This window comes from Choloepus didactylus, chromosome 22 (genome assembly GCF_015220235.1).
Source record: "Choloepus didactylus isolate mChoDid1 chromosome 22, mChoDid1.pri, whole genome shotgun sequence".
Taxonomy (NCBI): Eukaryota; Metazoa; Chordata; class Mammalia; order Pilosa; family Megalonychidae; genus Choloepus; species Choloepus didactylus.
Window position 1 is genome coordinate 22,200,608 of NC_051328.1, and position 20,422 is coordinate 22,221,029.

The 20,422-nt window shown below is 50.7% G+C and overlaps 1 protein-coding gene across 10 annotated transcripts in view; it reads left to right on the plus strand.

Annotated features, from left to right (window-relative positions):
• Window positions 1-33: 33 nt before the first annotated feature.
• SLC9A5 (solute carrier family 9 member A5) overlaps window positions 34-20,422 on the plus strand; it is a 25,667-nt gene continuing 5,278 nt past the window's right edge. Inside the window, exons 1-17 of one of the 10 annotated variants that reach the window (XR_005213764.1) lie at window positions 39-1,672; window positions 4,180-4,482; window positions 5,931-6,094; window positions 6,262-6,340; window positions 6,648-6,825; window positions 7,412-7,632; window positions 7,851-8,053; window positions 8,279-8,368; window positions 8,465-8,535; window positions 9,236-9,365; window positions 9,798-9,886; window positions 10,042-10,168; window positions 14,796-14,966; window positions 15,466-15,535; window positions 16,196-16,327; window positions 16,449-16,677; window positions 18,960-19,097. Coding sequence is in view for 5 of the 10 variants with exons in the window: in XM_037815552.1 (XP_037671480.1) it covers window positions 1,480-1,672; window positions 4,180-4,482; window positions 5,931-6,094; window positions 6,262-6,340; window positions 6,648-6,825; window positions 7,412-7,632; window positions 7,851-8,053; window positions 8,279-8,368; window positions 8,465-8,535; window positions 9,236-9,365; window positions 9,798-9,886; window positions 10,042-10,168; window positions 14,796-14,966; window positions 15,466-15,535; window positions 16,196-16,327; window positions 18,960-19,432 (2,694 nt within the window). In the remaining 5 variants the exon portion in view is untranslated. Of the gene's footprint in view, window positions 1,673-4,179; window positions 4,483-5,930; window positions 6,095-6,261; window positions 6,341-6,647; window positions 6,826-7,411; window positions 7,633-7,850; window positions 8,054-8,278; window positions 8,369-8,464; window positions 8,536-9,235; window positions 9,366-9,797; window positions 9,887-10,041; window positions 10,169-14,795; window positions 14,967-15,465; window positions 15,536-16,195; window positions 16,328-16,448; window positions 16,678-18,959; window positions 20,373-20,422 lie in introns of those variants that run through there. The other 9 variants (XR_005213765.1, XM_037815550.1, XM_037815551.1 and 6 more) reach the window with 9 other exon arrangements.

Below are 20,422 nucleotides of genomic sequence, written 5' to 3' on the forward strand. Positions count from 1 at the left end.
GCCAGGGCTGGAGGCCAAGAAGGTGCGGGGAGAGGCCTCCCGCGTCGGAGGCGGGACTTGCTGTCGACCAATCAGAGGGTCTGATCGTGATTCCGTTAGTTCACTGGCTGCGAGGGCGGGAAAACCAGCGCTTCGCCACGCCTCCGAGAACGCTCAGAGGGCGGGGTGGCTTTCTTCAGGCGTAGGGGCGGCGAGGCTGCGCGGGGGATGTTAGGACAGGTGGGGCGAACATTTTTCAGTTGGTGGCCGGCCAGGTCTCCCTCAGTTTAGGGACGAGATGGGTCTAATTCCCTTCAGTTTGAGGAATGAAATGGATGGTTTCCCGTCGAGTGGAGAAAGCAGTGAGATGGGTCCTTTTCAGCTTGGAGAAAGCAGTGGGATGGATTCCACTCAGTTTGAAGGAAGACGTGGGATCTGTTCCTTTCCAGTTGGGGAAGAGGACCGGGTATCCTTTCAGTTCTGGGAAAATGAGAAGATGATTCTCAATTTGGTGGTGGTGGTGGAGTTTTGGAGAAGTAAATGGGTGCCTCTCAGCTTGTATGAAAATGGAGATGGTCCTCCTCAATTTGGGGCCAGATGAGCCGAATGTCCCTTAGATTTGGGGGAAAAGTTGGGTGGAACCTGCTCAGTCTGCGGAGAATCGATCAGCTAGGTTTTCCATAGTTTAGAAGAGATGTTCCCCTCAGTTTCTTGGAAACAGTGAGATGGGTTATCTGTAGTTTGACGGAAAAGGAGGGCCGAGTGCCCATTGGTTTGGGAGATGAGGAACAGCCTCCTTCTCAGCCTGAAATGAGCTGGGCCCAGTTTGGGGTTTCAGGGGACGTTACGGGTAGCGTTGTCCCTCACGGCTAGCTGGGCGTGCCCGGTGTGTGTGCGCATGCGCAGCGCAGAGTGGGGTGGGGGCCAGGAGGGGGTCCGAGGCTCCAGCCCGCGGCGCGGAAAGCGGCCGCGCACCGCCCCCTGCCGGCCGCATGGTGCACCGCCGGGCCCTTGGCTTCCGCACCCAGTGGCGGCGCGCAGCGGGGTGGTACTAGCCGAGAACGAGCCGCGCCCCTTCCACCCGGACCCTGATCCTTCGCAGAACCCCCTCTTCCGCGGCAGGCTTCCCCTCTGGCGCGTGGGTCGCCGCGGTGCTCCTAGAGGGCAGTGTTAGCACACAACCCTGAATCTGGGTGGGGGACAATTTGGGAAAGGTTTGAGAGACCGGACTCCAAGGAGTAGATTGCGGGACTTGGAGGGAGAGGGCCGCACTGGGGAATTTCCGTAGCAGAGACAGGTTTAGCAGGAAGGAGGAAAGGGGGTCCCGAGTACGGACGCCAGGGGCGGGGTCTCAGAGTATAGACCTGGCTTGGGAGTGTCGGAGCCAGGATTGGGGGGAGCGGGTCCCACGTGCCTGTGACGCGGGGGCGCCCGGTAGGCGGCGGCGACGCGGGGCTGGCAACCGCACGGTGCCGAGAGAGCGGCTAGTCCGGCGGCGGGATGCTGCGCGTCGCACTGCCCCTGCTCGGGCTGCCCCTGGCGGGGGCGGGGGCAGCCGAAGAGCCCACACAGGAGCCGAGGGCGCCGGGCGAGCCTCCCCCAGGTTTGGCGCTCTTCCGCTGGCAGTGGCACGAGGTGGAGGCGCCCTACCTGGTGGCCCTGTGGATCCTGGTGGCCAGCCTGGCCAAGATCGGTGAGTGCGAGTGGCGTGGCGTGCGCCAGACCCGCGGCCGGCAGCGGACCCGCCCCCAAACCCCCACCCCTCCAGATCCATGCTGCCTTCTTGCTCCGTGTCTGGACTTGGGTTCGCATTTCACAAATCCGGGCTCGCACCCAGTTCCTGCGCCGCCTATTCTGGGTCTTCCTCCTCCTCGCATGGGAGACCCGAGGATTCGCCTTCTCGAAGGGCGGTCCCAGCTCTCTCCTTCGCCCAGAAGAACCAATTCCCCTCTGTTCCTCTCTTCCCCGCGCAGTAATCCCTCTTCAGTCTGGCCTCTCCCCCACCAATACCCATACTCTGCCAGCGGTGAGGACGGTCAGGACGTGTGGGGACATTGAAAGGATGGTTTTCTCCAGCCAACCTAGGCTTTCTGATCGCGAGGAGGCAACCTTCCCTGGAGACCATGTCCCAAGGTCCATCTCCTGAGATACTAAGCTGCCACTTTACCACCACCCCACCCCCCCCTTCCTCATTTAAAGAGGCTTCCTTCTTGGCCTAGCTGCAGGAACCCCTCTCCCCAATTCAGGTCCATTTCAGGACACAGGAAACTTCCATTTGGGGAGGACCTTACTATGTGCTGCCTGCACTAGATGCTTTCGTACACTCAACCTTCTTCTGTCCTCACAACACTAAAGGTTGTGCTTCAGACTCCCCCCCCCACCCCAGAAATAGAGCTCCTTTTCCTTGCCTCTGTCCCTTCCTCGCCGCTTCAGAGCAGCCAGTGGTCCCTCCTCCCTTCAAAGACCCTCCGTCCTCTCCTTGTTCTGCCTGCTCTGCTGTGGGGGTAGCTAATTATAGCTGAGCATTGCTACTCGCTCTCCATCTATGCTGGCACAGCCTGTACTCCAATCTCACCAATACAGTCTTGCTGGGCAGGAATAGACTAACTCTCCATTTTGCTGTGGCAGCCCGAGATGAATAATAACGGAAAGTGGGACCTGAAATGCCTCCAGGGAACCTGGTTCTGCCAGAAAACAGGCGCCCATGGTGGGTCTTGGGTTGCAGGGCGGACATCAGTACATACTCAGGAGATGAGGATAAAATAGGGATCCTGAAAGAGGGAGGACAGGAGACCGAAGGTAGGGATGAGTGTGGGAGATCTAAGACTGAGCTGGCTGTGAGGCCCTGCAGCACTGAGAGCAAGGTGGAGCTGCAACACTAGGAGGTTTCATTTTTTTCTCCCTTTTATTAAAAAATATTTACATAGTGCTTATTGTATGCTAGGCACTGTCCTAGGCCTTGCGGGGACAGCTTCCATAGGGCAATGTCTTGGCATAGGTCTCACACAGGCTAACATGGAGGCCTCCCGCACCGCCCCAGGGATTGTATGGAGAGAGATGTGATGTATTTACTCATGGTCTCAGGGACCAAGGGAAAGACAGAAGAATTTATTGGAGGCGGCAGAGAGGCAGGATAGGCAATAGCACTAGAAACCCTTTTATTATCCCTTCCTTTTTTCCTGGGGACAAATCTTTTATTCCCTACCACCCTCCCAAGTCATCTTTCATTACCATTTATTGAGCACCTACAATGTATCTGACATCATGCGAGGCACATTCACACACTTTATGTCATTCCATCCTTACCCTTTGTGATAGATATTTCCCCCATATTACAGGAGAAGAAATTGAAGTTCAGATAAATTGAATAATTTGCCTGAGATCAAGCAGAAAGTGATGGAGCTGGGAGAAGACCTGGAGGTCTTCTGACTGCTGAACCCAATGCTTTTTAAATTGTTGAGTCTTTCATGAGCCCATTTAACGGAAAACACATTGGGTGAGGAGGAGCGCAGTGCTCCTAGGGGGGATGATATGCATTTTGATCTAGTTAGGGTGGCAGGACATAATGATATAAAAACAGGTAATATTGAGTGCTTGCCATAGGCACTGTGCTAACAGCTTTTGAGTAGATTATTTTATTTACTCCTATGAGATCATTACTGCTTTTACTTCTATTTTGCTTATCAGAAAACTGAGGGTCATAGAGGTGGAGTTATTTGCCCCAAGATTACAGAACTAGTAAATGGAGGAGTTAGGATTTGAACCTAGGCAGCCTGACTCCAGAGCCCCTGATTTTTATAGCTATGTTATGCATAAATACATACTACGCAGAATTTGCTGAGGTTCAAATAATGGCTGTGGATAAGGGAGGTGGTGGTGGTGGCGGGGTGTCAGAAAAAAGATGAAGTCCCCAGAGGGTGAGAATAGAAAGGAAGAGCACATTTCCAGAAAGAGAGAAAGCAAACAAAGGTCTAGGTTACCATGGCAAGACAGCAGCACCAAGAAGCAGACACATGTGGCTGCAACAGATAGTTTGTAGCTCTGGAAGGTGGTGATTCTGGGAGTACTGCATATTTTTTCTCTTTCCTTAGTTCCAGGTCAGGGGTACTGACCTTGCGTAATCTTTAAGCTTGGGAGATCATAAACTAGTGTGTGGGTGTCCCATAAGCTGATACCTCTTGGTTTCTTCTTGCCTTGCAGTGTTTCACCTGTCTCGGAAGGTGATGTCTCTGGTCCCTGAGAGCTGCCTGCTGATTTTGCTGGGCCTGGTGCTAGGGGGCATTGTCTTGGCTGTGGCCAAGAAAGCTGAGTACCAGCTGGAGCCAGGCACCTTCTTCCTCTTCCTGCTGCCTCCTATTGTGCTGGACTCAGGCTATTTCATGCCCAGCCGGCTGTTCTTTGACAACTTGGGTGCCATCCTCACCTATGCTGTGGTGGGCACACTCTGGAATGCCTTCACAACAGGCACTGCCCTCTGGGGCCTGCAGCAGGCTGGACTTGTGGGTGAGTGACTCTAAGACCTAGGCTGACAGAGGGAGGATTTGCTGTACCCATCACCCTGTTCCCCCATTCTCCAGCTCTGGAGGTCCCATGTTGGCAAGGGCAATGCCCTTCTTGGGAGCTCCATCTTAGGTTCCTCCCTCCTGGAGGGCAAGGCAATGCTCCAGATGGGCCTTCACCCTCATTTATGTCTCTGCCAGTCAAGTCTGGGCTTCTGCTTCATGACAGCTGAGCAGGGGCCTGGCTCCCAGCTGTATGTGGGCTGACAGGCTGGGAAGCCTGCGTCACCACTCTGCTGCCTCCTGTCCTGTTACCACACTGCCACTTTCCAGGCCTGCTCCCCTGGGAAACAGCTCAGCATTCATGTGTCCTGGCCACATCAAGGTGGATTTCTGCTTTTGTATTTTCAATATATATATATTATACATCCACACAATGCAAGGCACTACACTGAGTATTCTCTCCTTCCTTATCCCATTGACTCTTCATAGCAACCCTGCTGGTGTACAGTTTGTCTTATTTAATGGATGAGACCCTTAAATTCATTTGAGATCAGGCCAAAAGTTAGCAAGAGAGGTCCGTTGGACTGAGGCTCCTTGTCTTCAGACTGCCCTCTCCTGTTCTCTTCTTCCTCATTTCTTGCCCCAAGAAATCCATTCAACCCAAGATGTGGACATTACAGCCTTCTTGCAAGGCACAAGCAGAGGTTGACAATTTCTACCTGGGGACCCCAATCTGGTTTCCCTAGTGAGTTACTGAAGTGTTTGGGGCAGGAAGGGAAGGGAGGCTATCAGACCATAGTAATAATGGTAATAATAATAATAGTAATAATAATAGGTAATATTTATTGGGTGCTTACTATGTATTAAGCAGTGGCTACATAAAGACTCTTTTTTTTTTTTTTTTGATGTAGACAGCTATTATTCCCAATTTACACTCGAAGAAACTGAGGCTCTCGTGTTTATATGACATGTTCAGGTTCCACACGTGGTGCTTTTCATACTACATTTAGGCCTCATAGATTTATGTCCCCTCTCCTCCTGCTGAGAAGTATGAGTGTCACCTCTTAGGCTGGGAACCAAGATGTGGAAGAAAGCACTCTCAGCAGCTCATTTCCACCTTCTGACGGTTATTATTACTATGTTTGCAATTTTTATTACCAGTGCCATCTTAGCTTTCCAGGGGACATGGAGCTTTCCTAGCCATCTCTTGGGTTGATTTTTGCAGCAATCTTTTGAGGTAGCAGATGAGGACGCATGGCTCAGAGAAGTCACGTGGCCCAGCCATCAGACAGCTTGGTGCAAGTTCCTAACCTGTAGCCAATGCTCTGTTCACCATCCTAAGTCCTCTCTGGGCTTCCTTGTTTTAAAGTGGGACTGGGCTTGCTCCAGGGAATGCTGGAGGAGACAGAGCACCCATTACTGGCCTGTCCCCAATCTCTCCCTCCAAAGCCCCCAGAGTGCAGGCTGGCTTGCTGGACTTCCTGCTGTTTGGGAGCCTCATCTCAGCGGTGGACCCCGTGGCTGTGCTGGCTGTCTTTGAGGAGGTGCACGTCAACGAGACCCTCTTTATCATCGTCTTTGGCGAGTCCCTGCTCAATGATGCAGTCACCGTGGTGAGAGTGCTGGGCTGCCTGCTATTCCTTGACCCCAGGCTGCCAGTGGGGTTCTGACCCTTCCCCCAGGTCCCCTCAGGAGGAGAACGGTCTCAGGTTTCACCCTCTCTCAGCAGTCCCTATTGCTGCCTTCCCCTCTCCCACCTGACTCTCCTCTCCTCACTCAGGTGCTGTACAAGGTCTGCAACTCCTTTGTGGAGATGGGCTCTGCCAATGTGCAGGGCACTGACTACCTGAAGGGATTCGGTCAGTATTTACCCCCTCCCAGCTGCCTTTGGAGGTCTGACCCCCTGGGTGGCTGACCCCCCCCCCCAACCCTGGCATCAGGACAGAAGGCTATTTGGGTTCTGCCTCATTCCCTTCCTTCCTCTATGGAGAACTGGGATCCTGAGAACCAGAGAAAGTGGGTCTTTTCCCAGGATCCTGGCTCTGGGATCCTTACCCCTGGGGAGTGTGGTGGGCATCATCCTCCACTCCCTGCCAGGCAGCAGTCTTGTCAGCATGGGTAGGGTCCGGGCCAGGGGTCAGGCTGACCACCCCACTCCTCCCCCAGCCTCCCTGTTTGTGGTCAGTCTGGGCGGGGCAGCTGTGGGCTTAGTCTTTGCCTTCCTCCTGGCCCTGACCACACGCTTCACCAAGCGGGTCCGCATCATCGAGCCGCTGCTGGTCTTCCTCCTCGCCTATGCTGCCTACCTCACTGCTGAAATGGCCTCGCTCTCCGCCATTCTTGCGTGAGTCCCTGGGGCCTTGCAGGCAGGCAGCAGGGAGGGGGCATTGGAGATGGTTGCCCCTCAGATGGACAGAAGCAGAACACGAGGAGTCTAGGTTTCCCTGAGCCCTCGTGGTAGTAGGAGCCTCATATTTCCCTGGGGAGACGGTAAACCTCAGGTAATGTCCTAAGATCTGCCTCCAGAACTGTCCTGGGTACCCCAGAAACCAATCTTCCTCTTCCTGGAATGCTCTCTGGGGTGTGGGCCAAGCTAGAAGTAGAATCAAGGTCTGGTGCCTGGCCATGGTGGCTGGGGTACTCCAAAAGGGGCCTCAGAGGGTAAGCTAGTCAGAGCATGCTTCTCTCCCTTTCCCCTCCAGGAGGCACTGAATAGGGAGTCTGGAGATTTGGGTTCTAATCCCAGGGCCACTGCTAACTAGCTGTGTGTCCTGGGTCAGCCTCCTTGCCCCTCTGGACTTCAGGACTGAAAGTCTGACATTTTATGATGGGCATCGCCTCCCTCCACTCCCCACAGCATGCTCAAACCCCAAAGGCTGTGCCCCCTGCCACCCATCCCTACTTGCTCTGTCTCTCCATTCCTTTCCCAGGGTGACCATGTGTGGCCTGGGCTGCAAGAAGTATGTGGAGGCCAACATCTCCCATAAGTCACGCACAGCTGTCAAATACACAATGAAGACTCTGGCCAGCTGCGCCGAGACTGTCATCTTCATGCTGCTTGGCATCTCGGCCGTAGACTCTTCTAAGTGGGCCTGGGACTCTGGGCTGGTGCTGGGCACCCTCTTCTTCATCCTGTTCTTCCGAGCCCTCGGTATTGCTGACTCCGTTTGCTTTCCACGCTCCTTCCTGCCCACCCCTCACCCCTCAACTCATCCCCCATTCTGAGTCCCAACCCTGTCAACATCTAAGCCCTGCCTTGTTCACCTCTCCCAGCTCCTGTCAGACCTTAGCCCGGACACTTGGTGCCCTTCATTCCCAGTGCCCTCCACTCCCAATGCCCCGCTCCCACTGGCCTCCTTCCTGCTGCAGGCGTAGTCCTGCAGACGTGGGTGCTGAATCAGTTCCGATTGGTCCCTCTGGACAAGATTGACCAGGTGGTGATGTCCTATGGGGGCCTGCGGGGGGCTGTGGCCTTTGCTCTCGTCATCCTACTGGACAGGACCAAGGTCCCTGCCAAGGACTACTTTGTGGCCACAACTATTGTGGTAGTCTTCTTCACAGTCATTGTGCAGGTGGGAGTGCCCAGGAGGCTGGGTAGGGAAAGGGTCTGGCAGACCCTAGGGGTGTCTTGGAGCCTCAGGGACTGGGGATCCTCTTCCCATTGGGGAATGCATGGGCCTGCCTTCCCCAACCTTGAGTGCATTGGGGTGCTGGTGCAGAAGCTAAGGTCTAGCTATGGGAAGAGAAAGGCAGCAGGAAACTGAATAGGGCAGAGCTCACCAACTGCCTGTCTTTAGGGCTTGACCATCAAGCCCCTGGTCAAGTGGCTGAAGGTGAAGAGGAGTGAGCATCACAAACCCACCCTGAACCAGGAGCTGCATGAGCACGTGGGTACCAGAACCCCATCCCTTCGCCTGTCCCTCCTCCAATCTCCTATTCTTGGCAGAGTCCTGATCCAGTCCCCCTACCCACCCCCCTTCTAGACTTTTGACCACATTCTGGCTGCAGTGGAGGACGTTGTGGGGCACCATGGCTATCACTACTGGAGGGACAGGTGAGGGAGCTGCCCCCGAGGCTCCTTCAGCAGTAGCAGCCCCACCAACCAGGGCAGCATGGAGCATATGCCCACTCTGAGAAGGGATATAGCCAAGCTCAGGCTGGGTGGCCTCCTGCCATCTGCTATCCCAGTGTTCTCAGGATAAGACAAGGGTCCCTGTGCAGCCTGCCCTGTGGGGTCTGGCTCTGCCAGACTCTCCAGCTTCATCATGCTCTGCCCTTCCCTGCTAATCATATGGACCTTGTTTTAGAGCCTGAAGACTCACCATGCCCCTTCCCCCTGCCACTGGAACTTTGCACATGTTATTCTCTCTGGTAGAACACTCCATCACCTCCCTTTACCTACTTAGCCTTAACATCTGCTCATCCTTCAGATCTCACCAAGGCATTGATTCCTTAGGGAAGCCCTCCCCAGCCTCCCTGACTAGGAAAAATCCCAACCACACTCTATAATTCTTTGTATTTCTTGTCATGGTTGCAATTGTAAAGTTATTTGTAATAACTTCAATTAATTTTGGGCTTCTCCATAATAGTGTAAATCCCACAAGGGCAGGGACTAGCCTGGAGACTCCCCCTGGCTGAAGCCTCTACTAGGAGAGCCAGCCAGTGCTGGTATGGTACCCCTGCCTCATCTGAGGAAGGGCCAGCCAGCCAGGCTTGGGGACAGCACTCAGGGCCGGGCCTGGCATCCTCTGTAGGTGGGAGCAGTTTGACAAGAAGTACCTGAGTCAGCTGCTGATGCGGCGATCAGCCTACCGCATCCGGGACCAGATCTGGGATGTGTACTACAGACTCAACATCAGGGACGCCATCAGCTTCGTGGACCAGGTGGGCCAGCAGCTGGTGGTGGATGGGCAGATGGCCTGCAGAGCAGGGCCAGAGGGGGCCACAAGCAGGGTCTTGTGAAGTGGCGGCTGCAGGAACCAGCCTGCCCTGGTCCTGACATTGAGGGTCTGGCAGCATTACAGAAAGGTGGGAACCAGCTGGACTCGAGTCAGCAGATCTGGTTCACTTCTTATCAGTTAGAGGCTTGTGACCTTGGGTAAGTCACATCCTTTCTGGGCCTGATTTTCTTCAACTGTAAAAAAAGCAGGAATCAGAGTACCTAGGCCACAAAGTGTTATGGATTCAATATGTAGTGCCTAGAACAGTACCTGACACATCAAAAGTGCAAAATAAGTGTTCATTTTGTTATTTTCATTACCTTTCTGCTCTCTGGGTCCTCCTCCATCTGATTGCTGCCTGGCTTGGTCCCTGCAGGGAGGCCACGTCTTGTCTTCCGCAGGGCTCACTCTGCCCTCTATGCCCAGCCGCAATTCTATGGCCGAGACCTCTGTCACCAACCTGCTGTGAGTCCTTGAGCCACCTTCCCCTCCCTCAAGCTCCTCTCCACTGGGTCCTCTCTTTGAATCCCTACTGGGGAAGAAAGTGCCTTTGCTTCTGCCCTTCCCTGGCCTGTGCCTCTTACCTCCTCCCCAGCCCATGTGTTCCTCACCACCTGCAGGAGGGAAAGTGGCAGTGGAGCATGTCTGGACCTGCAGGTGATTGACACAGTGCGCAGTGGCCGCGATCGGGAGGATGCTGTGATGCATCATCTGCTCTGTGGAGGCCTCTACAAGCCACGCCGCAGGGTGAGAGCAGGCTGGGCATAAGAGTTCTGAGGGCAAGTGCAGTGTGGGTCTGGGGAGGCTGTGATCAAAGGCTCAAGAGGTGGTTGGCACCAGACTGTGGAGAGCTGTAGCTGCCTTGTTGAAACATGTGGACTTCATCTTGTGGGTAATGAGAAGAAAGCTTTGGCTTTTTTTTTTTTTTTTTAGAGCGAGAAGGGTCTGGTGGCCTTATACAAGCACTATTAAAGGTTGCCTTCTCTGGTAGCAGACAGCAGATCAAATTGAAAGGAGTGAGCTGAGAAGCTGGGAAAGCCAGTTGGGAAGCTGTGGTGAAACAGTGAGGATTAGAGCTGGGTAGTGAGTGCTGGGAAGGGAGGGAAGCACATAGGACTAGTGACTGACCCTGAAGGGGAGAGGAGGAGATAGAGAATAAGGGGCCTTGGGAAAATGGTGGAGTCACAAGCAGAAGCTGGAGTGCTGAGGAAGCCTGCGGGACCAGCTTAGCATGAGGAGGGCAGATGTCTGTTTTAGGTAATATGAGTTAGTCCAAAGCAGATCATAAAGCTTTGGGGCTGGAAGAGCCCAGTCCATACTGGAGGGAACCTTTCATGATCCCTACAAGGGGTAGTAAGCCGTTACCTGGAACCTTTCTAACAGATGGCTAACCGTTAACAGCCAAGGCTCTCTCTACGGCTGAGAGAATTGTCTTCCTTTAACTTGAACCCACTGTTCCAGATTTGACTTTCTGCAGCTCTGCAGAATAAGTGCTCAACAGCTGCCTCCTACCCCAGGCCTTCTTGTCCTCAGGCCAAAACCCCCTGCCCCCTGTACTAAACTGGTGTGTTTCTTTTGTTGCAAGATATGGGGCCCAGAATGGAAGGTGCTGCTCTAGCTGTGGTTGACCAGTCAGGGAATAGGGGCTCTCTTACCTTTCTAGTTCTGGAACTTGCCATTGTTTTTCCACTGCCCAGGATCCCTCCAGCCTTGGCTCACTACCCCGGGGCCCTCTGTTGTTCTTACATTCAGGCAAACCCCCAAGTCTTCCTCTTGTTAACTGCTGTCAAACTCTGTCTCCTCCAACCTGTGGAATTTAAAAAAAAAAAACTTTTTTCTTACAGAAAATTTCAATCATTCACAAAACTAGAGAGAATAAAATAATGAACTTCTATTTATCCATTACCCAGCTCCAATAATTATCAAGGTATGAGTGATCTTGCTACATTCTATGCCTCCACCACACCTCACCCAAACTTTTATTTTAAAGCAAATCCCAGACCTTCATAACATATCATCTCTAAATATTTCAGTATATATCTCTAGGTGGTAAGAACTCTTTTTAAAAAGTACTACCATAATACTGTTATCAATTACAAAAAATAACAGTGTTCAATAAATATATATATATTATTATTATTATTAAATTCAGTTTTATTGAAATACATTCACACACCATACAATCATCCATGGTATACAATCCACTGTCCACAGTATGATAACATAGTTATGCGTTCATCACCACAATCTATCTCTGAACATTTTCCTTACATCAGAAAGAACCAGAGCAAGAATAAAAAATAAAAGTGAAAAAAGAACACCCAAATCATCCCCCCCATCTCACCCCGTTTGTCCTTTAGTTTTTATCCCTATTTTTCTACTCATCCATACACTAAAGGGGGTGTGATCCACAAGGTCTTCACAATCACACTGTCACCCCGTGTAATCTACATTATTATATAATTGTCTTCAGGAGTCCAGACTGCTGGGTTGGAGTTTGGTAGTTTCAGGTATTTACTTCTAGCTATTCCAATACATTGAAACCTAAAAGGTGTTATCTATATAATGCATAAGAATGTCCACCAGAGTGACCTCTCGACTCCATTTGAAATCTCTCAGCCACTGAAACTATTTCGTCTCATTTTGCATCCCCCTTTTGGTCAAGAAGATACTCTCAGTCCCACGATGCCAGGTCCACATTCATCCCCGGGAGTCATATTCTGCATTGCCAGGGAGATTTGCAACCCTGGGAGTCGGGTCCCACGTCCGGGGGAGGGCAGCGAGTTCACCTGTCGAGATGGCTCAGTTAGTGAGAGAGAGGGCCACATCTGAGCAACAAAGAGGTACTCAGGGGGAGACTCTTAGGCACAATTATATGCAAGTTTAGCCTCTCCTTTGCAGTAACGAGCTTCCTAAGGGCAAGTCCCATGATCAAGGGCTCAATAAATATATTTTTACAGATGATTTGTTCAAATCAGGATCCAAATAAAGTCCACACTTTGCATTTAGTAATATGTCTCTTCATTAAAAACAAAAAAACTATAATAGTTCCTTCTCCCCCTTTCCCTCAGCCCTTGCTATTTATTTATTGAAGTAACTGAATACTTTGTCTTGGAGAATTTCCCATTTTTTAGATTTTGCTGATTGTATTCCAGTGATGGTGTTTAACATGTTCCTTCTAGTAGTTAAATCTAGAAGCCTGATCAGACTCAGGAACACTCAATACATATGCTATATATTTTTTATTATTTCACATACATCAGGAAGTACATAATGATTGGTTGTCTGTGTGTGCATTTATGTGTGTGTTTTAAGATTGGTCAGTGGGTTCAGTCCAACCAGTTCTTGTGTAGTCAAAAAAAAAAAGGAGTAAGACTTTGCTTATCCCTGTTGAATGTCATCTTATATGATTTAGTGCATCATTTCATCATTTGGATCCCATTTCTGCCATCAAATGTCTCCTTCTCAGATTCATGTCATCTGAAAATTTGCTAAGCCTGTTAACTTGTATTATCCAAAGCAAAATAAAAATGTAGGACAGGATAGAGTTGAGGACAGAGCCCTGTGGCATGCAAGACCTTCCTCCAGAGCAACATGGATCAAGCATTTTTGGGGTGTGGTTACTCAACCAGCTTTACTTAATTGTACCATAATTCTTCATGTTCTTCACAGAAAGGTCATCAGAGAAAAACAGAAGTATCTGGTATACTGTTAGAAATTTAAGATTGTAGATAAAATAAGGACTGGAGATAAAGATGTGGAATCAATTTATATCAGCGGTTTCCTTGCATGGCTACCTCAGAATCCCTGGGGAGCTTCTTAGACTACATACTCCTGGTTTTACCTCCTAGAGATTCTGATTCTGTAGAATGGAGTGGGACTAAGAATCTCTATTCTTAATAGATCCCCCAGGTGATTGAAATGCAGCTGGTCTGATGGCTGGTGTTTGGGAGCTACAGATGTGTATCACTTGGATATCTGAAGTCAAGATGAATGGATAAGTCCTCTGGGGAGAGCATTTATAGCAGGAAGGAAAGGGCCGAGGATAACACTGTGAGAAATGCACATGGAAGAAAAGGAAGGGGAGCCAGTGAAGGAGGAGAGAGAAGGAACCCTTGGAGCAGTGGTAGCAGATGGTATCTCTGATGCCTGGAGTAGAAGGAGGGCTGGATGCTGCACAGAGGTCAGGCTGGGGCCTAAGCAGAGGCCACGGGACTGGTGACCACAGAGAAGGCAGCGCTGACCCTGATGTTGTATTACTAGTATTTAGGGAAGTAATGAGAATGAGGCAAAGTGTTAGAATAAAATTATAAAAGTTTGGCAGCAAAGGGGAGACAATGGGGTCAATGAAAAGAGTTTCTTTAAGGAGGAAAGGGCAGGAGCATGTTTGAAAGCAGAGGGGAAGGAGTCAGGGTGAGGGAAGGACTTCTTGACAATCAGGAAGAAATAGGAAGCAGGGAACTGAAGAAGACCAGGAGTGAGCTGTGAAAATCAGGAGGCTGGGGTTGGGGAGTGTTGAGCCTATGAAGGAGGCTGGAACCCTTCATCCCCAGGACAGAGGTGTACTGCTGGGTGAGTACGTAAGGGAAGGAAGATGGGAGACTTGATGGAGCTTTTAGAACTGGTTCAGGGAATTAGGAAATAGGATGTATAGGAAAGTGACCAGCTGGAGAATGTGAGGCAAGACAAAATGGAAGAGACACTGAGCAGTGCTTTAGGGAATTACCACTAGATATGACAAGGTTGCTAAGTGGCCTAGAGCAGAGATGGAGACAGTCTAGGTGAGTGTGTAGTAGGATTCATCTTTATGAGCAAGAGTTCAAAAGAGGAGATGATGGGGGTAGTCCAGAATTGGGCCCAGGAAGTTGTTGGGACTGAGAGCGTCCAGAGTGTCAGAAAAGAGTTCCGAAGGCGCAGAGTGCTTTGTGCCTGAGGTGTCATGTCATGGTGGTTTGTGCAGAAATGCCTTGCAGGAGAGTTCCAGCTGTAAAGAGAATCCTGTGCAGCTAGAAGGGAGCAGGTGGTATGGGTGTGTGGACCAGGTTCAGATTAATAGAGGTACCAAGAAGGAAATAGATCCCCTAACCTCCTGGTGCTTGAAATCAGAAAGACTGGGAAAGGGCAGCAGGGGCTAGGAAAAGCAAGATTTGGGGGAGTGAGTTCTTAGATAAGGGATAGTTTTCCTTCAGTGAACTGAGAATGCAGAGTCTCTGGTTGGGTCCTTATTGCTTTGTTGTTAGTTTTTAAATTCATGGCTAGTGACGGAAAACACACCCTGCTGGGTCTGTGGTGAGCATGACGGGCCTGTGGGCTGGGTCCCTGTTGGGAGGCCAAGGCACCCAGCCTCATGGCAGGGCCGGGCTGTCATTGCCAGTACAAAGCCAACTGCAGCCACCACTTCATCTCGGAGGATGCACGGGAGCGGCAGGATAAGGAGGTCTTCCAGCAGAACATGAAGCGGCGGCTGGAATCCTTTAAGTCCACCAAGCATAACATCTGCTTCACCAAGAGCAAGCTGCGACCCCACAAGGCTGGCCACAGGAAGGCATGTCCTTTCTCTGGGAACTGTGTTTGGGGCTGGAGGCTGACAGACACAGTTTCAAGCTACCAAGTGTTGGAATCCAGCCTAGGGGGCCTCCTTCCTCAGGGACTCACTGGCTGCAGTTTGGGTATCCTCTTAGATCTTCCTGGAACCCCAGAAGGGTAAGGTGAGATCTTCAGAGGGAGATTAGCCTTTAGGGGCCATGTGCTTACCTGCTGGGAAGCAGCTGGACCTTCTGCCAGAGATGAAATGGGCAGGAATTCCCCTAATTTAGCCTAGGCCCATGCATCCAGAGCCCTGGCTGGGGGATGGGTCAGTCAGACTCCACCAACTTGCCAGGTTGGCCAAGGGATGGTAGAACCATTGGGACTGACCAGTCCAGACACAGATTCCCTCTCCAGCTGGGTTAGGAAGACTTGCCCTCTTGTTTACCCTATTAGAGGGTGGGGTTGGGGTTGGAGATACAAGGCCAGAGTCTCAGGTTTTCTTTCTTGGTCCTCAGAAGGACGGTGTGGCTAACACTGAGTCTACAAATGGGAAACCTCCTCGAGACCTGGGCTTTCAGGATACAGGCAAGCAGGAAGTGGGAGTGGGGTTGAGGATGGGAGGGAGGAGGGAAAGGGTAGGGGCCCATCAGCCCGAATCCTGGAGGACCTTCAATGTGAGACCTTCCGCACCATGACCTGTGGCTCTTCCCCTCAGGGACTAGATGGGCAAACTTGATTTCACAGTTGGATATATGTGACAGGAGGTGACACATTGTTACTATGGGTTACAGGCCCTGGAGAAGGGAGAGCTTGGTCTGGGCTTTGAAGGATGGGTGGACATTGGGGCCCAGTGTCCTCATCTGCAAAAGGAGTTCAGACGAGCTGAATTTTGATGGGCCTTCTGGCTGCCTAAATGCTCAAGTTGTCAGTTGATGATGGGATCTGGGGCTGAGGGGAGATTATGGGGGGTGGGGGAGCTGCAAAGTGTGACTTTCCTCATGGCTTCCTCTGAGGACCTTGCTTTCTCTGGTTGCCTCTTTGGGCTCTGCAGTCCCACTCCCCTTTCTCGCAAAGTCTCTGTCCCCAATCCCAGTGATCCTGGGTCTGCTCAGCAGCAGAAACAGCCAGGGGAGAAAGCCAACCATGAACTCTACCTGGGTGGACAGGGAGCCAGCTTGGGGTTGCTCAGTACCAAGAGGCAGCTCCTGGGCTGGCCACCCCGACTCAGCTCTTGTCCCTGTCCAGCTGCTGTGGTACTAACCGTGGAGTCTGAGGAGGAGGAGAGTGACAGTTCAGAGACAGAGAAGGAGGACGATGAGGGGATCATCTTTGTGGCTCGGGCCACCAGTGAGGTTCTTCAGGAGGGCAAGTTCTCAGGTAATGGCTTCCTCCCTGCCTCCCTCCCCTCTGGAACAATCTGGAGCTGTGCCATTGGCTTCCTCCCTTCTCCCTCATGATCTCTAATTCAGACAATCCCTTTACTCATTCACTAATATAGTCACCAATCAGCATATTCTGAGCATCTCCTGTATATCAGACACCTATCATACATGATCTGGTTCAACCCTCACAACAACCAAGATGGGGAAACTGAGCTCACAGAGCTTGTGAGGTACTTGTGAGTTGCCCATTATCAGACAGCAGAACCAGAACTTGAATCTGATCCATCTGACTGCAAAGCCTGCTGCCCAGTTGCCTCCCTGCAGTCTGCTTAGGAACATGAAGTGGTAAGTGAACCTAACAGAAGGCTCTATTGTAACTCAAGCTCAGCACAACTGCCCTCAGGTAGAGCTCCCAGTGAGGGTGACAGCTGACCTGGGAAGGAGCCTGAATTCATCAATATGGGTTCAGTGTGGATAAAAACATCATTAACATGTTTCTGTATGTGGAGACCTAATTCACTCATAATGCTAAATATCTTTGCTGGTTGGCTCAAGCACCCTCAGGTATGTTTTAAAAATATTTTATTATAGAAAATTTCAAAATATACAATAGTAGGCACAATAGTAAACTCCCATTATCCATTAGCCAGTTTCAATAATTACCTGTTCATCTGTACTTCCATCCATGCCCCTCTCCCCACTGGCTTCTTCTGAAGTAAATCTTAGATATCATATAATTTTATCAATAAATACTTCAGCATGTATCTCTAAAAGATAAAGATTCTTTTTTAAAAAATATAACCATAATACCATTATCACATCTAAAATTTCCAGCCAGTGTTCAATATTTTTTTACAGAAGGTTTGTTCAAATAAAGATCCAGATAAGGCCCACATATGGTATTTAGTTGATTTGTCTCTTTTAACCCTTTGCAGTGGTTCTGGGGGTGGTGATTTTGCCCCCCAGGAGACATCTGGCAGTGTTGGGGGACATATTTGGTTGTCACAACTTTGGGGAAGGAGGATGCTACTTGCATCTAGTAGGTAGAGGCCAAGGATGTTACTAAGTATCCGACAGTGCATAGGGCAGCCCCCCACAGCACAGAATTATCTGGCCCAATGTCAAGTGTGTTGAGTTTGAAAAACTCTGATCTATAGGTTCCCACTTTTTCCCCTTGCGAAATATAAATTGAAGAAACCAGGTCATTTGTCCCATAGTCTTTCCCTGTTTGGATTTTGCTGATTGATTGCACCCCCAAAGTGTCATTTAATACGTTTCTCTGTCCCCTATATATTTTTTTAAAATGGTAATTAAATCTAGATCAGATTTCAATTTAAATTTTTTGGGAAGAATACTTCATGGGTAGTGAAGTATTGCATCACATCAGGAAACACATACCATCTGGTTATCTCTCTATAAGGTTAACATTATCAGTGGGTTTTGATATTGCTAGGCTGATCTATCCAATATCAAGTTTCCCATCAGCTTTTTACCAGATAATCATTGCCAGATCCAGCATTTTGTTTGGGATTATACAATGGTGATATCTATCTTTTCATCTGGATTTATTAGTTGGAATTCTATAAAGAACTTCCCCTCATCAATTATTTGGTTACTTTGAAGTACAATTCATACTGGAAAGAATGGATAAATGCTTGATTCTTTCCTCTTATTTATCAGTTTTCAGACCAATGAGTCAATGAGTTAGTTCACTAGTATCCTCAAAAGGTGAATGCTGAAGTTTTTGTTTGCTTTATTTTTTATTTTAAATTTTTAATATCCTGGGTCTTTCAAGGGATACAGTTTTACTTTTATTCATAATATCAATACATTTCATAATGTGATCAGTCAGGAAGTTAACTGAATTGCTCAGGACTTAATGAACAGATACCTACTGAGCACCTATTATAAGCAAGGCTTTGTGCTTGGCTTTGGAGAACTGGGGGTGGTAGTGGCCTGAGGGCTTCGCTTTCCCTGGCTTCCTCTTTCAGAACCCCAGACTTCCGGTAATGACTGTAAGGATGTGGCCTCACTCACTGAGGAACTTCTAATCCTGGCTGCCAGCACTTCTGTGATTCTCTGCTTATGTCCCCTGTGTTCTGTCATCCCCTTTGTGGCTCAGCTTTAGCCTGCTATTAGGTTTGCATGAGCTCACACTCCTGGGATCTGTCCAATCAAAGGGCTGTGGTGGGAGCTCAGGCAGGCCGCCCGGCAGCCAAAGCCTTTGGCATGGAGCCTTGAGATCTTCACCCTTACTGGCCAGCTAGGATGGGGCTTGACAGGATGTGGGGTCTCTGAGCTTGGGGCTTCAAGTAGGCTGAGGGCTGACTGCAGTTGGGGCTTCTTTCCTGTCTGGCTCCTGCTTTCTCTCGCTTCATTTATTTTCATTTGTTCAAAAAGTATTTGTTGAGCAAGTATTCTGTGCCCAGCCCTGGGCTAGGTGCTAGAGATACAATGGAGAGCAAAACCAGCTGCGGTCCTTCCCTTTAGCAAGATATTCAACAAATAATAGCACAAATGGATGTAATATGGCAACTGTGGAATAAATCTATTCATGAAAATATGCTTATTCTCGAGAAGGATTCCTCTGTGTTGCTAACGAGCTCGCATGTACTCTTTGTCCCTAGGCAGCCTTGAAGTGTGCCCGAGCCCTCGCATCATCCCACCCTCCCCAACCTGTGCAGAGAAGGAGCTACCCTGGAAGAGTGGGCAGAGGGACCTGGCAGTGTACGTGTCCTCGGAGACCACCAAGATCGTGCCTGTGGACATGCAGACAGGCTGGAACCAGAGTATCTCATCCCTGGAGAGCCTGGCATCCCCGCCCTGTACCCAGGCCCCAACTATAACCTGCCTGCCTCCCCACCCACTGGTTGCTGAAGAGCCCCAGACCCTTCTCCACCAGTTCTCTGATCCTCACTCAAGCTTCGCCTTTCCTCCGAGCCTGGCTAAGGCTGGCCGCTCTCGCAGTGAGAGCGGCACTGACATCCCCCAGCAGCAGGAGCTGCAGCCCCTCATGGGCCACAAGGACCCCACCCATCTTAGCCCAGGTGCTGCCAATCCCCGCTGGCACATCCAGTTCAACAGAAGTGGCCAGCTGTAGCCCAGGAACTCAGAAGGATAGGAGGCAGGAGCGCCTGTGGGCGGTGTTCCCTGGGCCATGGGCAGAGGAGCCCACTCAGCCTGACATGGGGCAGTGGGGCCTGGACTGAAGTAGCAACTGAGCACCAATCCCTTGGGGGCAGGTCAGAGGGATCTTCTGGGCTGGTCCTCAGAGGCATCCTTCTCATCATCCTCCCTACTCCTACTCTCTGCTGCCTTCCCTGTCAGTGAGGGCCCTACTCTGGCACAGGACCCAGTACGGAGCTTCTAGGGGCTAGGGTCAAGTCTTGGGTAGCTGATGCTCCTTCTCCAGTGGTCTTCTTGGGGTTATTCTAGGCAGCCGTTCCTGCCCCCAAAACAAGGGCATCATTCTTCAACTGATATTGGCCTTGCCCTCCACCTCCTCCCCAGTGCCATACCAGGGGCAATTCCCTGGCAATGAGGTTCAGAAAGGGGCTGGTCCTCAGAGGGACTGGGGTGAGAGGTGGAGCAGGCCTCAACCTTGGGCTTTGCTGCCTTGAGCCAAGCTACATATAGTCTGTTTTTTTAGGGCAGTGAGGGAATCTCTGCCTCCACTTGTTGCTTTAGCCCCTTCCCTTTGCTGCTGCTGATGTGGTGACAGTTCCTTTCTCCAGAAACAAGGCCAAGGGGCTGGGCCTGCTTCAGACCAGGCTGCTTCCACTCTGGGGATCTGTTGCTCTGGGTCCAAGTCTGGACCTTTCTGGTTTTTGGGTCTGAATTTTCTGAGGAGAGGAGACAGTGACCTCTTGGCTTCCATGTCACCACCTCCACATTCCCCAAACAGGAAAAAATGCAGGTGTCCTAGGGCCACTGCTCCATTGCTCAGGGGGTTAACTGGGTGGCAGGTGACTTTTCTGGGGTTAGCACCTGCCCTGTCTTTTGTACCTTGAACCTAAGATACATTAAATATCTCCCAGATGGATGGGTGCCCTGTGTCCTTGTGCTGGAGTTCCTGGAGGTGGGAGTGGGT